The 25602-nt window shown below is 42.9% G+C and overlaps 1 protein-coding gene across 2 annotated transcripts in view; it reads left to right on the plus strand.

Moving 5' to 3' along the window:
• Nucleotides 1–25602, plus strand: part of MYH10 (myosin heavy chain 10) — a 1173511-nt gene that overhangs the window by 580647 nt on the left and 567262 nt on the right. For both annotated transcript variants that reach the window (XM_069654592.1, XM_069654593.1), the window contains exon 17: nt 3835–3949. In XM_069654592.1, the coding sequence (XP_069510693.1) occupies nt 3835–3949 (115 nt within the window). The remainder of the gene's footprint in view (nt 1–3834; nt 3950–25602) is intronic.

Raw genomic sequence — 25602 nt, forward strand, 5'->3', positions numbered from 1 at the left:
CAAGCTGTTACTAAGTAGACTTTGTCTAGATGGATTATCTTGGCAATTTCTGAATGTTACCGCTTGGCGGGTAAGGACCCTCCGGTAGGTTTACGGGCCCATTCTACTAGGGGTATGGCTGCCTCTACTGCCCTGCAGAGGGGTGTTCCCCTTTGTAACATCTGTGAAGCAGCCACATGGGCTTCGGTCCATACTTTTGTAAGACACTACTCCCTAGATTCAATCCATGGGCAGGATCTGGCCTTTGGCAAGGCGGTCCTTTACTCTGCAATTTAATTGGGCATTCTAAATTTCTATATGCTAAATTCTTTCCCCTCCTCGATACGTTGGTACTGTTATGGGAGTCTGTCATAGATATGGAATACATCGGAGGACCCAATCCCCTCGAAGAACACGTTACTTTCTTACCTGGTAACGTTCTTTCAATGGGATGGTTCGACAACGTATTCCATATCGCTCCCTCCCTACCTGCCCTGCTACAGAATTTCTTATGCGATTGCAGCTTACGTTTCCGCAAGGATTTCTGTGGTCCTACTGGCAGAAGATTGGTGCCACACGTTCGGGGGAAAAAACTACAACTGAGGCTATAAGCGTCGTGCATCCTACTTACAACATCCGGGGACGTCGGCGCGACGTAGGCCCTCGAGGACAGTGTATCGACGTCATCGACGCAGACGCTGAAAATATTCCGAAGCAGCACAGCTGTGGTGATTACCTGTCATAGATATGGAATACATCGTCGGACCATCCCATCGAAAGAACGTTACCAGGTAAGAAAGTAACTTGTTCTACTAGCTCCTCATACTCCAGGGCTAGCCCCTGGTCACTTGTTAATGAATGCTGGATACCCAGGAACTGCTTTTAGCTCCCGCTTATCCAACCTTAATTTAGAGCCCTGTAATAGATTCCTCCTCTTCACTACCCTGCTACCCAGCTGTTTGTCCTTGCCAATTGCAGTTCTAACAATCTGATCTATCTGTGGTAGGCGAATTAGACCTTGATCCTCTTTCCCAGGCCTTTTTCTGTCTGTATTTACTCTAGTTTACTCCTTAACTTTGTGTGTTAAATCTCAAGATTTCTTATTGTGTTTTTGCACAGTAGGGTCCATACATGGATGTCGGCAAGATGCATTTTGTTGGTTACATTAGCCAACCTCCTAACACAGCATTGTTTTATCTTGGAGGGCATGGCTTTTCAGTGCCAATTGTGACCTGTACAATTCTGCTTGGCTTATTAATGTGAAATAACCACTGCCTCTTGCAGAGTTTACACTTAATTCGATCTGACCTGGTGCATATGGCCCACATGATCCCTTTTCCGGTTCGCATGTGGTTCAACACTCCTTCATTTGTGATACAAAGAGTGTCATTGGGCATGCCTCCATCTCAAATAGAAGCTAACTTCATGCTCTCACATCCTTATGGAGCCTTGTGCATGTACCAGCCAATCAAATCCATTTCTTCGCCACCTCCCAAAACATGTTGGTAATCATCACATCATCACTTCACCTATTACTGCAGTTTTGGTCTGTCTTGTGTGGGATAGTCCTTTGCTTAGCCCATCACAGGTTTCTCTGGCGCTTGTGGTTCTCTACTCTCTGCCGGCCAGGGATTACTGTGCCACCGGTGGCTTCCTTCTGCTGGAAGTCTCGTCGTTGGTACACCAGAATGCCAGCAGCTCTCACATTCAGTGCTTGGTAGTGATTCCTTCCTCAGCGGCCCCTTAGTGGTTGGAGGCTCATCCTTTGTCAGAACAGGTGCTTACTTCACACGGCCTTGGGTCTCCACCCACTGCAGTTTCTGTCTGGCACTGTGCCCTCCTCGTACGCGGCTAGTAAGGCCAGCACTCCTCGCTCTACGGCAGATGCTCACTCTCTTGCGATATCCAGCAGTCTTCCATTCTACTTCCCTAGAATGGAAGGAGAGATTTAGTTGGTCCTGGCTTCCACGAAGAGGTGGCAACAAGTATAGGTGAGAAACTAAGCCATCCACAATAAAGGGGCCCTGCACATAATTGCCTGGTTCACTTTCCATATACCCAACAAACATGGCATATGAGTAAGGAGAGGTGGTATGTAATCTTTACCCAGGCATTACTTGTAACTCGAGGGGGGGTCACTCCCAGTGGGATCATGCTTGCCCTGTCCCCAGGGGTGGTAAGCGTAGCGGACTCCCCTCCCTAGTCCCAAATGGGGTAGCTCCCCTTTGGGGAGAAGAGAATAATTCCCACCCAGCTTCTGATCAGCTGAGCAGCATTTTGCTCGTGATGCTGAATGGTAACCACTGATAAGTATAGGATCCAATGTGAAAGATAAATGTTTAACTAGTGATGCTGGGTTCAAGAGGATCTTAAATCCAGGCGTACTGTGCACTTAGTGGTGATAACAGTGCTTAAGAGTTTTTAAAGACAAGCGATCTGGCACACCTTAGAAAGCTTCTCCCACCACAGACCTATCTAGAAACGAATACAAAATGTACCTTAAAAAAAATATCATTTGGTGGAGTCTACCATCAAATTATTTTAAAATGTCTGATTTGTGTTCTTGTTTCTTACACCTTTCACATATATAGAAATAGAATGGATACACTTCAATCACTTTAGATTTAAATTACATATAAATAACTGTTAAAATATCTTAATAAAATAAAATGCGATTTTCTTTTTTTTCTTTTCCCCCAATTCATTTCAATAAGTAATTACTGATGATAAATCATTATATTTGTTAAAAAATAATAAGCTGATAGATTCCCCTCAAAACACATTCCATTCTCTAGTAATCAGTAAAATCAATCAATTTATATACTTGTAATAAAATGTAAAACAACAATGGTAAGGCAGATAGAGGGTCCGGAAAACAAATGTCGCCAAAGTGATTTCCCATTTATGATTTTCGATGTATTTGCGGAAAGTATTTGCATATCAGACTAACTTTCAGGGAGTTAAAGCCAAGTTCATAGTGAATGACAGAAATGGGGATGCAATTAGGGAGGCGAAGAACTGATCTCCATAATCTGCCTTCTAAACAATCCATCATATTCCAATCAAACAACCAAACCGTCTCCTTACCATAAATTAATTTGTCAATCACCTTCATCCTATAGTGTTTGGTCACTGGCATGATTGATAATGCTCCATATTTATCATACACTTTGCCCATCCTGGGCTCTACCATATCTACTTTGATTTTAAATACACAGTGTGTTTTTATTAGGACGACTAGACACAGGTACACCAAAATATAGGGAATGGTTAGTAGTCTCAAGGGGAGTATTATCTTATCAAAATAAATTCATGACAAAATACTTATGAACAATACAAATCTTGTTTTTGTAAGCCTTTCTGGTCTATTTCTACCTTTTTTTTTTAAAAAAAAAAACTTTTTTAGAATCTATGTGTATTTTCAAGTTCAATTGATGATCATCTTTTTAAAAACGTTGTTCTGGAGGTTAGAAGGTGTTCAGTATTTCTTTCCTGTCCAACTTTTTTCTTCAACTTAACGTCTCATTTGTTTGACTAGTGCTGCACTTTTGTTTGGAAAAACGTGACTGGATAATCATACAGTGAGCATGCCTTCCAAATTCTTTGAATGTATTGTTCTCTTAAAACGATCTTACATTTATTATCCATGCTTAACATCACATTCTCTAGTTATATATTGAGACCTTCACACAGATTGGAGATAATGGGGACCAATGCTAAATATTAACCTTAGATTTGTGTGCTCCAGCTGTGTCCAGTATCTCTGGTATCCAAGAAAAGTTTAGCTCAGTAAAGCTGGGTTGTTCATCATGTCTGTCTTTGACATTCACGTTCACTTTTGTATTCTGACTCTAGGTAGATTACAAAGCAGACGAGTGGCTCTTGAAGAACATGGACCCTTTGAATGACAACGTGGCCACTCTCCTGCACCAGTCGTCTGACAAGTTTGTAGCTGAGCTCTGGAAAGATGGTAAGTTAAAAATTAATCTTGGACTAGGTTATCGCAAGCTTGCGAAAGACTCCCATCTTCCCATGATAACCCTTTGGCTTCAGTGATCAGCAGATTTATCTAATGATCATTGTTTTGAAAATCGTTCTGTAATGGTAAACTAGGCCTACAGAACAGCAGCCACAATCCATAAGCGACAGAGAAGCAGTAGTTTACAGCATTTGATAAAGGTTGGCTGGTAAGCGTGGGGGAGGGTTGTGTTGCGGGAGGGCATGAACATGTCACCAGGTGCTTGGAAATCTCGTGGAGCACCAAGATGGATGGTTCTCTTCGATCGGTTTTTGCTGAGTGCTGGTCAGGTAGCTGTGGCAATGCATCTTTGAATCACATTACTTTCCCAGAATTTGTAATCTAAAGGGCAATCACTTGCTGTTATAATCTTCATTGCAACTTTATCTCACATCACATGAATCCTGATTCATAATTTGAAGCCCCTCCCTAACAGGACAGTGCTCTGAAAATTAATATGGGTGGCTTGTATAAAAGGTACCAGTCTCCCCTAAGAAAGCTCTTTCCAATGAATGATCATGTTATTCTCCCCTTTAACCTGTTTACAACCATAGATATAATTGTGTTCTTTCAGAGAGTAGACGTGAAGTGAGAAGTTCAAGCAGACCAACTAATGTGCGTGGCACTTAAAGTGTATATTATGCATTTGTTAGACTCCTCAATCCTGTTCATTTAGGTATTGAGAATGGAAACCTATGCACTGCCTTACAATCATTGAGATGCCTGTGGGTGGTGGAGTGCTTGAATCAAAAGATGCTTTTATCGTGGGATGACTTCACAGCATTCAGAATTGGTAGAATAATCAAGAAATAACCCTTACGATCTAGTTTGTATTTATGTATGGGATTCTCATAGTGCAAATCTAGCTAGCTAGCAACAGAATGCTGTACAAGAATGTCTGGGCAAATTTACAGAGTTGGAGAATGAGGGACCGGTAATAGGGGGTGGGCGTATTTGTATTTTATAGCTCTGGTTTAAAAAGTGCAATATGAATGTGTACTGCCTTACTAACCCAAGTGTTTTGTATGTTTGCTGTCTTGTCTATCTGTTTCTGCTGTTTCTCTATCTAGAGATTCAGACTGTTCAGAGAGCCTCTTTCTATGACAGTATCTATGACCTCCATGACCCTCCAGGTGAATGTATACCACCCGTAGGTGTAGGAGTTTACCCTCCCCAGAGACCATTGCTTGTAGATTTGCATGAACCTTGCATTTCATGCTAAACTTAGTGTACTTCGATGAAGCAAGAGTGCATACGTTTTCAGTTGCTTCTAGCATACCCATGGCACTTTTTCCTATACAGCATAACGTAGTATTGCAAACCAAAGCCACGCAATTGCTTTTATTGAAGTTTTATGAACTGCGACATTGCCTCTTAAAATGTGCAACCATTTTATTGGCATGTTTCAAAAATGGGTACTTGATGAAATTACACCCAGAGATCTCATTTCAAAATTCCACATAAAATACAAGTTTTCAGAATCATTTGGGATGTAGGAAAATGTACCCATCTGTCTTCCGATTGCAGTTTAAGATCATAGCCCTCCCATACCATAGGTGACTATACCATGAAATCTTTATACTAGCGAAAAAAACGAAATGTAATACTTACATTTGGAAGATCAACTTTGTTAGGTAGTTAGGGAGGAAACATGATAACTTTGTAATTGTATAGACCTTTATAACAATTCCAGAACACTATGGCAATTAAATTTTGTGTACTTCTCCAGTGTTAAAAAATGAGCGTAAATACTCCTGAAAGGCTGTCTTTATAGCACTGTGATGTTTGATATTTCTTTATTCTTAATATCTAGTAAAAATCATGTTCTTTGTTTAATGTTGCATATCTTTTCTTTTGATGGCACAGTTATTTTAGACCTGCACATTTTCCATTCTGCCACACTGGCGTGAGGCCCAGGGATTTCTCAGTCTTTTCTGACAAATGTACCCAGCATTTCTCTGTGATGAATACTCATCTGAGGCCCCGTTAGAGATATAAAAAGCTTTCCATCATTCAGGTCCCCTTGAGGAACAGTAACTTATCTGGATCCGTTTACACCATGTACGCTATTTTCCATACGTCATTCTCTTTGCACTGTTTACGCTCGGTATATTGGTGTCAGGCCTTTTGATGATCCGACTGTGGTATAGCCTACTTTGTAATTCGTACCCCATTTAAAGCTCAGTGAAGTTGTGAAACGAGGCATATTTCCCATTAGTTAATGAATAGAAAACTGGTGTCGCCATACATGGTCTCATGGCTTTTGCTTGCTTCCGAGTGAGGAGCACCGTTACCAAGACCACTAAGAGTTTGTTGGGAATTGTCTCGGATTCAAACCTAAATCCACACTTGGGAGAGTGATTGATCCACCAGCTAACATAATGTTTGAATGGATGCAACCTGGTAATTTGGGGCTGTGGTGGGCCTGCTCCCTCACATTCTAGAATTTGGGACAAGTGTTGAAGCAAGAAGTACACCAATCCAAAAACCAGATGTTCTATATAGCGCTGTCTGATAATGCCAAGACACTTTTGATGGCCATTCTCTGCCCCTATGCTAGCAGTACTCTACTTCTCTTTCCCAGAGTAAGAGAGACTGGTTCTCATTTCTTTTTGCTTGGATAGATCACCCTAGCCACAGGCCCTTAGACACACTTCTATCAGAATACCTAGCTGCCTGAGTTGGCAGTGTCTGAGACTTTAGGGCTGCTAAAAACAAATTACTCTAGATAACTACATAGAAGAAGACCAAGTAAACCTGCACTCGCCTGGGAGTTCAGACACTGGACCTGCTGCTATCAGGGCTACCCCTTCACAGGACAGTCTCTGCTAAACCCAGCTTCAGCAGTTCTCCTTCGGCACCTCTTCCAATTCATCCACTGGCTACAGACCTGTCCACTTCGCATTCTGCTGCTTGTCAAAACTTTGAGCCCTCTCCGAACTGCCTTTAGCTAGGGTTGTGTTTTGGGACTTGAAAGACTTACTGAGCAAACAAACCCTCTAGAACCTTGAACCAGGCTGTTATACTAACCATTTTTCCTCCCTTTAAGTGACTTTACTATGTGTCTGCAGAGTAAATGTATAACCATATGAACCGTTAGAATCCGCAGGTGCGCATAATGACATATGACATGATAACATTGTCTTTTCCCTGTCTAACGTTTCTACAAATTTAACTGCGAACAAACACAAAAGTGAAAGTGCCCTTTGAAGTGTATTCGGAAGTAATCTGAAGTGTTCTAGTGTAAACATTTGAAGTTGTTCAAGTGATTCTGGTGTGTATATTTAATAAATAAGTGTATGAGTGTAGCCGGTCAAGTGGCACAGCGAGTAGAGAGCTCGCTTTGACATCCTACAGAGCCTACTAACTCCGGTTCGAATCCCGGCATGGCCAAACTCAGCCTTTCATCTATCGGAGGTCGATAAATGAGCACCACACACCGTGGGTAATAATAAGCAGCACTCAGATACCTGAGGGTTCTTAGCGCTATATAAATGCAAAATTATTATTATTGAGTTTGTTTGATATGCATGTCTAGCTAAGGTTCAGTGTACTTGCCTACAGCTCACATCTTCCTCTTAAAATAAGCTTGACTGCTCTGCCACTCTACCAAGGTCCTGATTGAGTACAGCCTGATAATAAGAGTTGAAGATCTACAAACCACTGGGATAGCTTACTAAAGTCTTACTACCAGTAGGACTTAAGGAAAACTCCCCTAACACTTGCTGTAATGTTAATGATGCATTAGAGATGGTGTTTGTCTGTTAGATGTCCTAAACGTATGTGCACTGATAAGTACTGTGGTTAATGAACTATCAGGTTTATTAGAAATATGTTATTATTGTTAGATAAGATTTTCATATCAATGATAAATCTTCTGACCTGTGTCAACCCCAGAACATTTTGCTTTGACTAGGTAACTATTTTACCTTGTCTCTAGGTGAAGGGCCATCTTTTTCCCCCCTCACACCTAGTCTTTTACTCATTGTATTGGTGACCCGTTTGTCTCTCCCTAGTGTATGGTTGAAGTTATAGTGTCCTTTGGGCTTCGGCTTGTTTGCCCCTATGGGCTCACCTGTTAATTTCTTTAATGTCATTGGATGAACTACAGTTCCCAAGTAGTAAAGAGGGATTTTCATCCCCCTTTACTTTTTATATAGTGAGCCAGCACACCCCACCTTATGTGGAGTGCTGCAGGGATACAATATATCCCCTTTCTTAATTACCTGGTAACATTTTGTTACAATTGCAAGTTTTACATGAATGGCTGGGTGCATTGGTTTTACCTTTTTGACTTTGTCTTTATTACTCACAGGCTGTTAATTCAGCCTCGGTAATGCACAAAAGGGACACCATTTTTCTAAAATGGTGTGTGCCTATTTTTTCGCCTTTTGTTGTGTTTGCCTTTTCTGAGGTCTTTCCCTGCCATTCTAGGCGGGAATGGCCTTAGTGGCTGTTTTGTCTGTGGCGGAAATCCTTTAGATTCCCCGCCCTAGCTCCAGAGTGTCTGGAAAGGCAGGAAGCGAGGGAGGAGTCCAAAGCTCTGCAGTCCTTGGTTTTCCACCTTACCTGAAAGGTAACCACTTCCAGTGGGGGGGGCTGGTTGTTCTGACTGGACAGCCAGACTGCCACTTTCTGTAAAATGCGGAGAGAGAATGCAGAGGTTGTGCTGTAGTTCCTGGGAAAGAAAACCTGGAAGCTGCTGACAAGTCGACGACTGGAACCAAACCCGAAGAGGTAGATGAAGAAATGAAGGCTGTAGCAATTTCCAGCGACCGCAGAGCCTGCTGTGTAACCAGAGCCTGCTGTTGCCTTCCCTTCCAATCGAGCTGGGGACCCGAAACGGACAACCCCGACCCAGAGCCTGGTGTGGCCCACTAGACTCAAAAATACCTGCATTTTGAGCCATCCAATGGCATGCTGCAACCTTGCTGGGCTGCAATACCCCATTGCACTGGGACCGTGAGCCATTGTGCGGTGCACAGTCTTCCGTATTCCGTGTCTTGCTGAAACTTTGTGGGCATCCTGCTCAACCTCCAGAGATGTCAATCGAGTCCAAAAAGTCTCCTCATCAGAGTGCTGGACCTTGCGAACAACGAGAATCCGACCAGCGATATTCTGTCGTCTTCTGTGCTCCTGAAATAGTCGCCAAAACCACAGAGCTGCATCCAGCCGTGAGGAAAATCTCTTGCCTGGAGCCTACTTCCGTGATCCCTGCTGCAAAACTCTTTCCAAAGTCCTGTCTTCCGTCTTCTAGACAAAGGAATCCATCAACCGGATTTTTGGCTGCAAAATCTTCCTCCGTGCTGAGGTACTGTGCTGACTTGGGGATTTACTTACCTTAATTCTCTTGTGATTCCTGCGTAGTTTTGGGGTGTTTTCTGTGATTGGGAGGTCTTTCGTCCAGTTCACTCCGGCCCACTGCTGTAAACCTCCTAAGTTGTCTTCTCTGAAGTCTGTGGACCCAAAACTAACTCTAAAGTAGAATACTTACTTGTTTGAACAGTCTTTCTCTGGAACTCTGAATTGTCACTGCAACTGAGCCCAATCTCACCCCGCCTACTGCTGTCTCCTAGACCTCTAGGGTCCCTCTTCTGCCTCCGAGAGAACTTGTGTACTAGAATTGGGAAGGGCTAGATAATTGAAAGGGTCTGCATTGAAAAGTAAAACAAGTGTTAAAGTTTACTTACTTGTAAACAAGTTTGTTGGTAACTTTAAACTCTGAGTGAATAGTTACAAAAAGATATTCATAAAATGTCAATGCTTCCAACCTGAAGATTTTTATTGCAATGTATAATATTTGGTTAGCGATCGAGAATCTGCTCGGGATTTAGATTTAAATGATATGGTTGTGCTGGGTATTTGATGTTGGTTTTATGGCGTACCCCATGAATAAATAAACTAGAAATTAATTAAGGAAATAACATGAAATATCAAAGCTATCATCTTAATTTTAGGATGTACTTTTATCCTTTGTCTTAATTATGTTATGTGCTTGATTTTATTAGGAATGATGAATTAAGTTATGGTTTTAAATATTTGTATTTGGATGTGTATATGGATTATAAAAGTATTTTTTATGTTTATGATTTATATTATATGTGAAAAGTTTATTTATAAACTAACACATTAATGAAATAAATTGTAAAAAAAAAGATATTAATTACCTCCGATATGTTTTTGCCATTCTGAAAAGTATACAGGGGATTTACTTACCCTGAATAAGCTGTGTGCCTTCTTGAGTAAGTATTCTCAAAGTCTTACATTCCTTAGAAACTGCCTCGCAATTCTACCAGAAAATTAATAGGTTAACTTACTCGCCTGTGAATTGGGTCCCCCTCTTCCCAAAAGTCATGCTGCTGGTTTCAATGTATTATTCCTGTTAGGATAATAGTATGAGTGTACCCAATTGGGTCTTGCTTCCCCTGACTTGCTGTTAGTCTGTCAAGAATGAGCTTGCCTACGTCAAACTTACCTTTTTAGGTTGCTGGTCGCTCCTTACAAACACATGTAGAGGTTTTACTTGCCTTGTATAGCTGTGTGTCATCCAAAAAGAAGTTAACAAGTTATTGCTTCCCTTAGTCTGTGAACTGAAATACAAAGGTAATTGAATATTATACCCCAAGGTCCAACTCCCCTAGAATAACTTATCCTGAATCATGAGTTATAGGTTTATACTGCTCCTGGAACAAGCGTTCCACTATTCTGAAAAGTATAGTGTCCAGTTGATTTACTATTTGATTTCTTGCTGAGCGTCAAGGTACAACTGCTAGGGTACCCTGTATTAATGTAAGTAGTCCAAAAGTAACTATTGGTTTTGACTTCGCTAGAACTACTTTTAGGTGTTCCAAATTAGCTTCTATGCTTTGGTCTGTGTACCTTCAAGCGCAGTGTCGTTTTTCTAAAATGTGTTTATATGATCTGGGATAGTACTTATTTCCCCCAGGATTTACCTTGGCCTACTTGTATTTAAATAAACCATTTATTTTTTTACAATACATAGTGTTTCGGTGTGTCTTGGACCATATTTGTATTCCAATTTCTTTGTACTGATTCTACAGCCCCCTCTTCCTCCTAAGATAAGCCTGGCAGCTCTGTCTACAGTACCATGAACTCAAATGGTACATCCTTATACTAAGAGTGTAGTCTTGTACTGTCTCAGTTGAATGATTTTACTAAACCCTTAGTTTTGCTTCAGAAAAACTGTCCTAACCATTATTTCTAATTATTGGTGATCCGATGATGTATATTAGGTAATGTGTTTTTGACACTGTGTATTGAATTTGTTTTTAAGATATTATGATATAATTTATTTGTGTAAAGTTCAATTTTGAGCTGAAACACAAAGATAATTATTATTATTTAAGTGAGACTTACTTGCTAAAGAGGATCTCCTCTGAAATGTTAAGGATTTCAGTCGTGCGACACACACCTTGGTCTCGGCCTAGTATGTAGCGAACAATTGAGATGCTTTTCACCTTATTTTATGCAGATTCAATTTGAGATGGTACACAGCTCGTATCACACCCCCTTTTCAAATACCCCGGCTCACAATGGACCATGAACCAGGCTGGTTGGTAAAATGCAATATTTAAATCATAACATTTTTAATATGGGGCAGCAATCACCAATGGGGTGATTATTACAATGAGGATGTAAGCAATGCACTTGGTTTAACCTTCTAGTGGAACCTATACAAAACCCCAGGGAATAGGAGCACTTTTTGATGTAGGAAAGCTAGCACCCAGGTTAGGATTTCCCCCTGCAGTGTTCCCTCAACCCACAAATAATTGAATTCTGAATGGATAGCAAGGCACAGCAGGTAATCAGGAATAAGAGGCAAGAAACGGAATCCAAATTCGACCTTGACTCACCAAATAAGAGTGGAAAACATATTTTAAACCCCTTGCAGTGTTATGAAATGACACTCGGAAATGGGCAAATAAATAATAAATGTGCGGTTAAAACTCTAAGGTAAATACAATTTCTCACTAAAGCAACAATGCATAGACACTAACAATCACAAGCAATGGATTACCAAGAGCATACAATTGAAAACTGAGTCCAAAGTTTAAAACATGTTGCAGCAAAATGACACATGTAAAAGTTGCATTTCTTTTCAATTCCCGCTTTAAATTACCCAAATGTTTTTTTATAAAAACTGATGAAATACTGATTTGGGTTGGGGGATAGATATATATCACCGGGACACTCTAGTTTTGCAAATAGGTCTCTAGCTATGAAACTGGATAAGTTAAGCAAGATATAAAAAGGTACGCTTTGAGCAAAATGAAGCTGTGAAATAGGAAAGGAAATCAGTTCTGACAGTTCTGACAAGAACAGTTTTATTCTAAACTAGATTATTCAGACTACATCACCAAAGATGGACACAGTAAGATCCAAGGTTGTTTCGCAAGTTCAGCCCTGTCACCCCAGCGACCAACCCTTGCGGAAACCAGTCCGATCACTTGAAATAGGACTAATGGCTTAGGATTACACAAGACGAAATTGAAAAGTGATGGCGCTAGCATTTTAGAAAGTCACAGGCAGGGTGCACAGCTAATTATAACAGTTTTAACAAGTTATCAGAATAAGGGTAGGATGGCTTAGAGAGTGGGATGAGGACAAAGACCAGACAAGATAGGTTATGGGTTTCTTTGGGGTAGGGATTATACTCAGTCCAGTTTTAGTTTTGGGATTTTTGGACCGTCAACAGATTCTGGTCACCACACGGCTGCGCTCCTGGCAAAGGAAAACAGCTGGGCCGTTCTGGTCAACGGTTGGCAAGGACAGCGGAATGGCAATTCTGGTTACTAGGATGGCAGCGGGCATGCAGTTAGTGGGCAGCAAGCCAGTGTGATTTCAGGATGCAAAAGGTACTACAGCTTTTCCCCTTTGGTTATTTGGGATTTTAGTGGATTTTTCTGGATCAATAATCTTGCTGGAGTAGGAATCCGATATGCTTGGGTTTTTCAGTGGGCTCTGGAGTAGGGTCAGAAATGCTTTGGCCTTGTTTTGGGGTCTGGAATCTGGGTTGAGCAGATCATTAACGCAGCGCAGGAACTTAAGTTAGAGTGTGTGTATAGAGTCTTGTCAGGGACTCTTATTTATAATGCATAGTGACATCATCAAAGTATATGGCTGGGCAGGCTTAGTTAAGCACACCTCTAACTGACGGGATTGGTCAGGGGTGCTAGTCTCTGCCTCGCTCTCAACTGGTTCTATTTCAAAGCAGGAGGGCAGATTTATGATGTGAGTTTACAATGTTCAAAAACCCTCCCACAGTTATTTTAGCTAACATCCGATTTGTGCCACAAACTGTACATTTACACATTGGAAACCTCTAAGCAAATTATATACACAGGTTACATAGTTTATGTAGAGCATAACACTCCAACTCTGCAATCCATAAGACATTGTTTTGCCCTTATAATACTTTTTAGTAGTTTTGAGTATGAACGATCCAGCCTAAAATTCCATAACTCTATACACATGTGTGGATTATCATAAGGGATGCAAGTATAACAATTCACATTGGCATCATTGATACTTTTCTTATAATCCCCAATACTTTGCCATTTCTGTTTCCAAGGTGTCTGACTTCTACAATATCTCAAATTTATAAAACACAAAATCACTTTTAAACTGCGAGAGGTTTACATTTTTACAAAGTCTTGCTGCAGAGGTAAAAGTCTTTTAAAGTTTATTTATAAAAATAGTCTTTGGAAACAAATGGCAGTCCTTTGTTCCCCATATTTGGTCATAGCTTCCAAGCTACCCTCCTGTAGGGCAGGGTCATCATGGAGATCTCCTCTGAAGCCTCCTGTAGAAATCACAAAGACGGGCGACTTTCTATTCACATATCCTTGTCCTGGAAATTCCATTGTCAGTGGGCTCAGCGTAGACTAGATTCTGTCCAACCTAATAATTATCACTGGGGTGTTAGTATCTGCTGAGAGAAGCCCTCCTTTTGGTAGCATACCCCCAAACAGAAACCTATTTTTCCTTTGGAACTTGCAAAATCCAGCCGATATAGTTTAACAGTTTTACTTTCTTATATTTGGTCCTGATTAAGCCAGTTGAATAAAATACCCCAGGAACAAACCCTTCACATTGCTAGATAATGGCAGGCTTTCATTCAACACTCTGCTTTTAAAACTGCCTTTTCTCCTTGAGTTTGCAAAGCTCATTTTACATGTGTGGTGAAAAGCTGGCATTTCTCTTTAAATTCGGTTTTGCATCGCCCTCTGGATTCCCACACTGTCTTGCAGCTATAGTTATTTCTTGTATGTAGGAGTTTTGATTGAAGCACAGATGCCTTCAAATTGACATGGCTCAGATAGCTGGTGTTTCTTTGAATTATTGAGCTGTGAAACTTTGTGATGAAAATTAATGAGTTCCTTGTTGATTTTTCTCAGAGTTGATTTGAAAGGGCCTGTCATTCAGAAATCATGCCTGGTTTTGCTGAAGCACAATGGAATATACTGGGCATGGCAGGGCCTTATTACTCAGTGGTTTAAGGAAGAACAGATGGAAACAACGTTAAAGGTGAAAAAGTCTCCTTTTTAATGGGGATTTTGAGCTTGCAGCAAGGCAACGCTACTTTTTCACTTTATTCCATTTGTATATGTCAGAACACACTTTCACGCTCTGTGTTTTCCCTTGTTACATCCTGCCCAATGTATGCTTGGCAAGACGGTGCAGCCTTCTTTTTGTTGCTGCAAAACGCAGTTTTGAGGCCATGGTGCTCACAGGAGCCAGGCACAATCTTTTTGCTGTATTTTGGAAATGCAGCTTGGTTTTGGCGAAATTCTGTTCAGTGAGTCAATGTAGCCCACAGCAACTTTGACGTTCCTGCAATTGAAACCTATCTCGCCCTACCTACAGCAGGCATCTAGACCACTAAGGGTCTCTCTTCTGCCTCTAAGGAAACTCATGCACTAGACTAGGGAAGGACTGGATAAGAATAGGCTTCTGTCTTGAAACGTATAACAAGTTAAACGTACTTACTTGCTTAAAGAATTAGAGTGGTAACTATCGCTGTGAAATAAATTGTTACAAAGTATCCTTAAGTTTATAGGCGAATTGTGGGCTCTAGGATAGAACGCTCATGTGCTAAGATAGGTATTTGATCTGATGGTTTTGCATTGTTCTGTGCAAGTTCACAGGTATGAAAAGGTGAACTGAACACCTTTTGTAATGAAATAGTCAGAATTCCTGGTTACTTTGCAGCTAATAGTTTTCATAGGATCTTGTGACTACAAAGATATACACGCTGGATGTAGTGTTTGAAGGTGTGTTTCTTTAACATTCATAACGTAGACACATGGTGTACCTACCTTAGGAAAGAACCTTCAGGATTCGAAACACACGTCAACCGACCACTTTAGACCATGTGTCTACTTTATGAATATTAAAGAAACACACCTTCAAACACTGCATCAAGTGTGTGTATCTTTGTAGTCACAAGATCCTATGAAAACTATTTGTTGCAAGGTGACCAGGAATTCCGACTATCCTTAAGTTTATGCTTATCTTTGAGTTGCATTCTGCCCCTCTAAAAAGTGTATACGTTGCTTTACTTTGAATGGTGTTTTCCCCCCTTCTGAAAAGTAGTAAATGCTACTGTTTTATCATTGATTAACTGAATGAGTGTAAAAGCTTACCAATAGGGTTTACCTACCTTGAATAACATTGTCTTCTTGTCAAAGTGGATCATAGTGTGTTACTTTCCCTGATCTGCTTTGTACAGACCTTAAACAGCCCTTGAGTTAATACTTAACTTTGAGTAGCTTGTAGCCCCTCTGACACGCACCAGAGGTGCAATAAGTGTCTCCATCCCGATCACCAAGAGGCGCCCTGTCGGTCTTGTCAGCTCTTGCGTCGTAAAAAGATTAAAGAGTGTTGGGTTAAATGGTGGGTGGCGTTCGCCATGATGTAGGCCAAGGGTAGCTTCCCCGCTGCCACAGACACCAAGAGTGACGAGGAGTTGAGCGACGGCCTTAGCTCTGATATGGATGCCATCAACCTATCATCGGAGCGACCATGCTCTGAGCCGTCCTGCTATGGGGAGGGTACATCCTGGCGACAGGGACGCACCCACTTTACACAATCCGTCGAGGCAGTACGGGTGTTGTGTGTTTAACAACCCCTGTAACGCCTCGACGGATTAGTCAGGACAGTCCAAGACGCCAGCACGTATGCCAATTTCTTTGATGGAACCCACCGATCCACGGGGTTGGCAGTCCTCCCAGAAACTGCATAAGCAGCATGCGTCTAGGCTTTCCACTGACAAGGGCGTCAGCACCAAAATTCAGAAGCCTGTTGAGATGCTTCTTAAGAGCGCGCTGATGCAAAAAGTTCCGGCAACGTTGAAAGCTACGGCAAAGCCACTAGAACAGCTGAAACCTGTCTCGAACATTATTTTGGTGGCCAATAATCTCAAAGACAGGTCGAAGGAGACGTCCACATGCCGAGAAAGGCAGACTATTCTGAGGGCCACCAGCCACCATCTAAGACCCTCTCAGATAAATCTCAACGGTCTAGGCAGGTAGACCCCCAAGAGGAGCCCTTTCCCCCTCTAGAACCCTCTCGCACCTCCTTATGGACCAGAGCTAGGTTTGAGGGGTGTATGAATAGGCTTGCGAAATTCGTAGACTTTTCAGAAAGGTTTACCACACCTAAAAGGCCTAGTGAGGAAGACATTTTCCCCACTGTGTCAAAATTTCAGAGGACTGCCTGTCCTCTTCATGAGGAGGTGTTTGATTTGATGGATCAGGAAGAGGTTTCTCAGGACCCCTTTTTGCAGGAAGAGGATCCCTTTGAAGACCCCACAGACTAGAGCCCCGATTGGGGGATGAGCCACCAGTTGATAACCTACCATGGCCGTCACCTACCCATACCCAAGACCCAGACACAATATGTATGGATCCTCCAGCATCTCCACCGCTTACACACAAGCATCTCCTATAGATGACCAGATGGCATTTAATCCCATTCTGAAAAAGCGGCCAAAAATGTCCAAATTGCCACGCAAGAAGCAGTGCAAGACTCTGATTTCGTGGAGGAAATTCTGAAGGATAAGACACCTGCTAGTCAGGCTATAGCTTTACTGAACTCCATTGAAAGGCTTATCACCCCTTCCCTTCTTTACTGAGACCAACACAGACAAGAGCTGTGAACCCACAGGTGGAGAAATATTTTCACACCTCCCCTACAGACCCTCTATACATTATGAGACATGACACCCAAATGTCCTCGTTGTTACTACAACTAGAAAAAGAGCGGCGTACCCTTCTCCACGGGTGAGGCACCGCCGGACAAGGACTGCAAAAAACTGTTTGTGCTGGGAAAGCCTGCCACTACTGCGGCAGCCTACTCCACTGCCAACAATACCACTCTGTTGGCCAGCTGTTGCGCTGTGCAGTGGAACCTGCTCCAGGGGGGCCTGAAGGAGGTCCCTGAACCAGTACGGTCACATTTGCTCGCGGTTGTGTCAGAGGGGAGGCAGGTAAATCATATTGTCCTTAAGAACACCCTAGATGCTGCAGAGACATCAGGGAGGACTCTGGCCCAAGGTACCCTTTTAAAGAGGCAGGCATGGTTAAATAACTGAGGATTCAAGCCAGAAACACATGCGTTGCTCATCAACAAACCGGTGGCAGAAGCAAACCTGTTTAGTAAAGCTGTAGATGAGGTGCTTGAAACTGCGAAAAAAAGAACATGAAACTTTGAAATCTTTAAACCAGATAACTCAAAGGCCCTTTCCACAGTGAGGTGGAAATTCGCTGCTCCTTTCGCAGACAATCCTACCCGCGTTCCCCACATAACCAATACGGAACGGGTAACACATGGTCCTCAGGACAGGGTTCAGCTGCCTCAAACCAGTATCCGCCTAGAGGACCGCGCTGTGGCAAGGGAAGGGGTTGCAGTGCTACCCCTAGAAGCTCCCTGGCCTCCAATCAAAAATGACTCGCAGATCTGGGTCCCATCGCATGCCTCCCCAGTCTGGGGACGTATAACATAATTCTTACACGCATGCAAGGGGATTACCACAGACCAGTGGGTGCTCAAACCGTCGCCCACAGTTTTTGCATCGAGTTAAGCAGACTACCTCAATTCAGACCACCAAAGTCCAGGCATCTGGCACCAGGACACCTGAAAATCCTACTGCAGCAGGTCCAGATCCTGCAGGAAAAGGGCACAATCGAAGTCCCCGTTCTACTTTATTCAGTGTACTTCCTTGTACCCAAAGAGGATCTCACCATGCACCATGTGCTAGACGTGCGCCCAGCGAACACATTTATCATACCACAAAAGTTTTGAATGTTAACGCTGCAAGAAGTAATCCCTCTACTAACACTGGGGGATTACATGGCAACACTGGACAAGAAAGATGCACGCTTTCATATTTTGATGTTGCCAGCACACAGAAAATACCAAAGGTTCATGATAGAGAACAAACACAATCAGTTCAAGGTCCTTCCCTTTGGCATTGCCTGAGCCCCAAGGGTATTTACAAAGGTACTGTCTGTAGCAGCAGCTCACCTGCGCAGGATATCCATCCCAGTTTATCCTTACCTCGACGACTGGCTCAAAACAGGGGATGCTTACGAAACATGCCTGTCAAACACCCAAAGGACCACAGACCTACTCTTCAGCCTGTGATTCTCTTTAAACGAGAAGAAATCCAGCATAGACCCCAGCCAAGTAAACCACTTTCTAGGGGCCCTAATTCTGACAGAAGATGGCCTCGTCTTCCCCTCCAGCGAGAGGGTTGAAAACATGCTGTTTCAAATCAATCAATATGTAGCCAGTCAAGAGATGACGGTACGCAAAACCATGCAACCGCTAGGAATTATGGCATCTTGCAATTATTTGGTCCCTCACACACGTTTGTGTATGCTCCCCATTCAAGAATGGCTCGGTGGGACGATCTAGTGGTTGTCTTGCCAGCCCTTGTTCACTCTCTGCAGTGGTGGTCGAGGGAAAACCTCTTGAAGGTAGAAGACCTTCACCACCCTGCAGCAGAAGCTACTCTCATTACGGACTCATCTCTCACGGGGTGGGGGCTCACCTCCTTCAGCAGACGGCGCACAGTGTTTGGTCCCCAGCAGTAGCATCCAACCGCATAGACCTGTTGGAGCTGTTATATAAACGAAGAGGGGCTCCAGATGCTTCGGGAACACAATGGAGCAAAAACCAAGTATCTAACGAAAGATGTTCCCGTATCGCTAAAGTCTTAACAAAATTTAGGGAGCTAGCAGTACCTATTCAACTAGTAGCTAGTAGAGAACAAATCATTCAGTTTGGCAACAACCGAAGGATGTGCCTTCCCACGAGAAATTGGTGTGCGCCCTTACTTACAGTCCACATACCATCCTAATCAAAAAAGCCATCAAAAAACATTGGCCTGTGGCACAACTTTGCTTACCGGTAGAACCAGTGCCTGTATTTGCCATGAAACGACAGAAGAACCTAAAGGATCAATTGGTCCATGTTTCCACCCAAAGAAAATCCTCGATCTATGACATCAAGCTGGGATGTACGCCCACTAACGGGACATTTTCCCTGTGGTACCTGTTCAACTTGTAAATTCACGGTCAAAATAAAAGCATTCCCTCTACAGGGAAAAACTTGGGAACTACGTCATCACTCAAACTGCAAGACACCACGGGTGGTCTATTGTATTGAGTGCCCTTGTGGGCTCAAGTACATTGGCAAAACGACAAAACCGGTCCACACTCGCATCACAGAGCTCCGTTCCCGAATCCGCTGCAAAGCTATCAATGCACCCCCTGTGAGCCATTTCATGGAATGGGGCCACACCACGGAGGATCTCCGTTGGTGGGTGATCGATGTGGTCCAGAATGCTTCTAATCCATTTCAGGCATTGGCCAATAAAGAGGCACGCTGGATGTTCGCGTTGGACACAATTGAACATGGTTTAAATGAAGCATCCCCAGTCTGGTAACTTTTTGCCAGATTGGTACTTTCCTCTATATGCACCTAACTCAATGATGACACATGTCCCCCCTTTTTCCTTTTTTCCTTAAATGCATTAGAACATAAGGACAGGGGTGCTTTTCCATGAATTATTGCTCGTTCATGTGTTTTTCCTTCTTTTCCCCCTCTTTGTGCATCCATTTGTATTAGAGTAGCTCCCTTCCTGATTATATTCACAGGGTTTTTTTTTACTGTGATCTGTTTTATTTTCTTAGCCCTTGACTATACTCGGGGCTTCTTATTGATATACCTTATGATGCCCCTCTGCACACCTCTATGTGCATCACTACACTTGTGATAACTACAGCTCCAGTCCTCTTTCTATGACTTCTTAGTGTGGATCAAGCCAAGCCCCCGGAAGTACAAACGTTTGTACTTAGCTTTGAGACTCCGACACTCACGAGTACAGAGCTCAATACGGACTCTTTTCACCCGCGAGGCGAGTTAGGGGTAAGCATTGATGTGCTTGCCGGAACATTTCTAAACTATGCTGCATATCACTCACATTTCGTCACAGGTGTCCGTATGTGTCTTTTCAGCAATTGCCAAAATCATACGTGCATATGGCCTCTTCAGTAGTTGAAATATATGACTCGTCTTTTGATGAACGCCGTACTCTGACGGCTCTTGAGTTACGTTGCCCTCTGCTTTGACCAACGCTGCATCCTGACGTCGCCCCCTGCACATGACAGCATTGCCGACTGCAGGTTTGATTGTTTGTTAGTTTACGCATACTGTTTGAGAACTATTATCTATCAATAGAGCTTTTGTGCAATTCCTTAACGATATCTATTTTTGCTATAGTTATGTCCTCATTCCCCTGAGGGGTGTCTTACATATTCAAGTGGACTAAATGCAGTGCTTTGTCCCCAATATGCCTGTCTAGAAGGCAACCCCAGTGGCATTCTAGGTATGGACTTATTACATCCTACTATGGCTATTCTTTCTCAATCACTTTATATGGGTGATTTTCATTTCTATTCACTTTGAAATAATTCCCTATCACTGCCTTCACTTTGTATACACATTTGTAGATCGGTTTATTGCTATTCTTTTTTCTTCTTCATGGTCACTATGGACTAAGCGCAATTGGGTAGCTTGTTTCTCACCCTATCCTTGGTCATGGGAGATGGGAGCGAGCTGTATGGGGCCTGCCTGCCTTCTCAAAGGGGTTGTTACTCGGTGGTGCTCACCATTTCGTGGTACTCCCAAATCGCCCCTCATGCTAAATACCTCACACTGAATGTGTTCAAGTGTTCAAAATAAACACAACGTGATGTTATGCCATTTGATTGTTTCTGGAGGGGCTGAATTTAGGATTGAACTTCCTGAAGAAGTTGGTCTTTATCCTGTTATAATCCACCGAAACGCCAAACCTGCCACGCTCCTGTCATAGGTGCATGTGTACCTGTGACCGTCGGTCGTGGTTTTCACGCTTACCAGCGGAAGACGTAGACATCATTTCAGCCCGTCATATAACCTTTTAGGTGTTGGTCCTTCTAAAAGCAATTACATGCACCATTCTCAACCTGTGGGTTATCCCCCAGTTTTCTTGTTCTTTGACTGAGTCTGTTTATATGCACAGGATCTTTGTCTGTTGCAGTTCATTATCTTGTGTGCTTATACGAAAAAAGTTTTGTATTCAATTGTTAATTTTGTCACAACTACATTTTTGTACCATATATCATTTTTTGTGTAAGGGTGAGTTAGCTAACCCCTCCCCCCTCCCTCCAACTTAGCTTAGATAATTGTTTGAGAAACATGTATCAGAACAAGAATTGTTTGTTTGTCTCGGATAGATAAAAGACTTTCACTAGACCATTTGTTTCTGTCAACTTGCTAATTTTTGCTATGCCCTTCTTTCTCACTTATTTTTCTCCCCTCTTTCTTCTTTCCTTGTTCCTAATAATACTGAATGTATTTTAAATTTATTTTAAGAATTATTTATATATGTTTTTCCAGCTGCACATCCATGTCTATTTTTTATAAATAATAAAAAAAATGTGCTTATACTTTTTGTGTTTTTCATGTTAGGTGCTATCAATAAATGGCACTACCGAGGTTTAGCATGACTGGTGATATAAGCATATTTGCCAAACTGAATGATTTGTTCTGTACTAGCTACCAGTTGAATAGGTACTGCTACCGCCCTACATTTTGTTAAGACTTCAGCCATACGGGAACATCTTTCGTTGGATACTGTTGGAGCTCTTGGCAGTGTTCAAAGCACTGAAGGTTTTTCAGACAGAGTTGAAGGGAAAGGCAGTGCTGGTCCTCACGGACAGCACCACGGCCATGTATTACCGGAACAAACAGAAGGGCACACACTCACCATGGCTATGCAAACTGTCCCAGAACATTTGGAGGTGACTGTCAAACACGAGATGTTCCTCCTGCCTCAACACGTTCCAGGGGAACTCAATCTTCTGGCAGATGTGCTCAGCAGAGACTTCCATATACCCACAGAGTACAAATGATGACTACACAACATTGTCTCCAACATTTTCGCAGAATGGGTCTGCCCACAGATCGACTTGTTTGCAACTCTGGAGAACGCACAATGGCCAGATTACGCCGGCAGGTACCCTCAGAACAGCTCCAAGGGGAACTGTCTCTAGATACCATGGTCACGGAAATTTGTTTACGCCCCCCCCCAGACTCCCTACTTAACAAGATGGTGCACAAGATGCACCAGGAACCAGTCACAATGATTCTGGTGGCCCGATGTGGTCACGCCAACCCTGGTTCTCTCACCTGATGGTGATGTCAATCTCTCCTCTGAGGAAGCTACATTGCCCATGCAACATGCTATCACAGGACAGGTGGGAGACACTTCATCCATGCCCGTAAACTGTCAATTTAGCGGCCTGGCTCCTGAGATCATAGTTCGGACCCCTCCAGCTTCCTCAAAGAACCATAGAAGCAAGAAAGCCTAACACCAGACATTGCTACTCCAACAAATGCAAGCGCATCAATCCCATAGATTGCTCTCCAACACATATTGTCTTGTACCTGACTCGCCTACTAGATTCAGGTCTTGTTTTTAATTCTCTGAAAGACCACTTAGCTGCATTTTCAGCATACCGTACGTCCCAGAAAAAGGTTTTGTGGTGGAAAATCCAGGTAATCAAGGCTTTTATGCAAGAGATTGGAATACTTCATCCCCCTATTTCCAAACCAGCTCCCGGATGGGACCTGAATGTGGTTCTAACAAGACCTCCCTTTGAACCTATGCTTTAGGCTAGCATTAAAGCACTCACTTACAAGACCACCTTCCTAGTAGCAGTCACTTCAATAAGAAGAGTTAGTGAACTGCAGGCCCTTTCAGTTCAAGAACCATTTGTCACAATTCACAAAGATAAGGTGGTTCTGCCCACTCACCCACGTTTAGTGTCTAATTTCATATCAAAGTTCCATGTAAACTAATCATTAGAACTTCCCACCTTCTTCGAGAACCCCACTAACGTGGCAGAAAGAAGCCTCCACACACTGGATCTGAGGAGAGCAGTCATATATTATCTGGAAAAGACTAAACCACAAGGAAAACAAACCAGTTTTTCGTTTCAGTGGCAGCTGGTAGAGAAGGTGACCCTGTCTCTAAATCAGCCATCTCAAGTGGATTATAAAGTGCATCACACGGTGCTACACTCTTGCCAAGAGATCTGCCCTTCATGCCAAGAGCACACACTACTCGGGGCAATGGGGCTTCCACAGCATTCATTGCAAATGTTCCTCTTGAGTCCATTTGTAATGCAGCAACCTGGAGTTCTGTACACACCTTTACAAAACACCACTGCCTGGATACTCAATCTTGGTCTGATTCTCAGGTGGGACAAGTGGTACGAAGACATCTTTCTACTACTGATCCTTAACACATCTCAGCACCATCCCTGGGTACTGCTTGCTAGTCTATGCACAGAATGTGATTCTAAGCAGATTCACAAGCATCAGAAGACATGCATTACTTGCCGTAATAGCATTTCTGATGATTGTATCTACTTAGATTCACATGCGCCCACTCTTCCTCCCCGGAGTAGAAGGAACATAGACATCTTACTCCTTTCTCTCTCTGTACTCACTCACGATAGTCATAGGCTCCCTCACGGCAGAAAAACACACAACCAGAGGGACCTCGACGCGTGAGGGATTTTGGGTACACTACACGTCACATTGGGGATAGTGTTACAAGCATGCCCATGTCAACGTCCCCCTTTCGATTCTAGAAAGGCAAGATGCAATACTCTGCGATTACCACTATATGTTGGACTATATGCACAGCATGTGAATCCAAGCAGATACAATCATCAGAAATGCTATTATGGTAAGTAATGCATGTCTTATGTGAATACGTTTACTTACCTGTAATATTAGTATTGTATGAGTGACCTTAGTGTTTATAATAACCATAAAAATACAGTGTGCATGTGTATTCTTAACTATAGGTGTGCCCTGAGGTCTTTGTACTTAACTACAGCCCTTCTCCCTCCTAGGGTAAGCCTGGCTTCTCGACCACAGCTACCAAAACCTTTGGGTAGTTCAAGCCAAACCTAAGAGTTGGAGCCCTGTAATCCTAAGAGTGAGTCTTCTACATTCCTACCACAGGTGGTCTTTAGTAAAACTCCCTAACACACTAACAGAGAGGTCCGTATGAGGGGGGTCTCATGGCCACCTTTAAGGCAGAATTTCATTTTTGGAGCCCTGGCTCTTACTTTCTAGACCCCTAAAACGTTTTGGTGAGTATGGTTTTTCTGTGCTTATTTGTGACTAGGGGGATTCTACTGCTGTCCTCCCAACCCCAGTCACTTCAACAATTTCTTTCTGGTGTGCTTCCCATAGTAGAAGTAGCCCATATCGCTGTCAAGAAAGATTTCCCTCAGGTACAATTTTCCCTCCATTTATGGACCCCCCAGACATTTTGCTTTTGTTTGGCTAACCTAACCTGACTTTTCCAGTGGAGCACAGTCTTCAGCTGCGCTACTCTGGGCATCTGTTATGGGGAAAATGTCATGTGCTTCAGACTGTCAGTACTGGGAAACTGTTTCCCTTAGTCTTTGTCTCTGTTGCCATTTCTTGGTAACCTTTGATCTAAGTGCCAAGTGCCTTACAGTACTGTGCATGGGGGTCATATTGTTTTATGACCCTAGATACCCTCTAAGGATCTTTTGGTGATTGTACAAGTGTGCCTAGGACTGGTGGCAGCAGTTTACTTGAGTATGTCTACTTCTTTTTAATGAACCACATTGCGTTTATCGCGTTTGGCACAAGACCGTGGCCAGTGCTGAAAATGGCTGTGCCACAGTCTTTTGTTCTGTCCTTTGACCATTTTGTCACTTTGCCTTCCCCCAGGTCCAGCAGACCCGGGAATTCCTTATTTGGGCAAGCAGCCTCTACGAAAACTGCAACTTTCGCAGGCTCCTGCATGTCACGTGTGCTGGTGCCCAGGAAGAGGATTGGGACTGTATGGTCCCAATCCACACTATTGGTGCCAGTATATCTGGAATGCCTGAATGACTGGGACCACCGTGGACCGTGATTGGTCTACGTATGCCATGCATGCATGAGAGCAGATCTTCGATTTGAGCGTGAAATGGATCTCGGAT

This window comes from Ambystoma mexicanum, chromosome 3q (genome assembly GCF_040938575.1).
Source record: "Ambystoma mexicanum isolate Mex_15411 chromosome 3q, UKY_AmexF1_1, whole genome shotgun sequence".
Lineage (NCBI taxonomy): Eukaryota > Metazoa > Chordata > Amphibia > Caudata > Ambystomatidae > Ambystoma > Ambystoma mexicanum.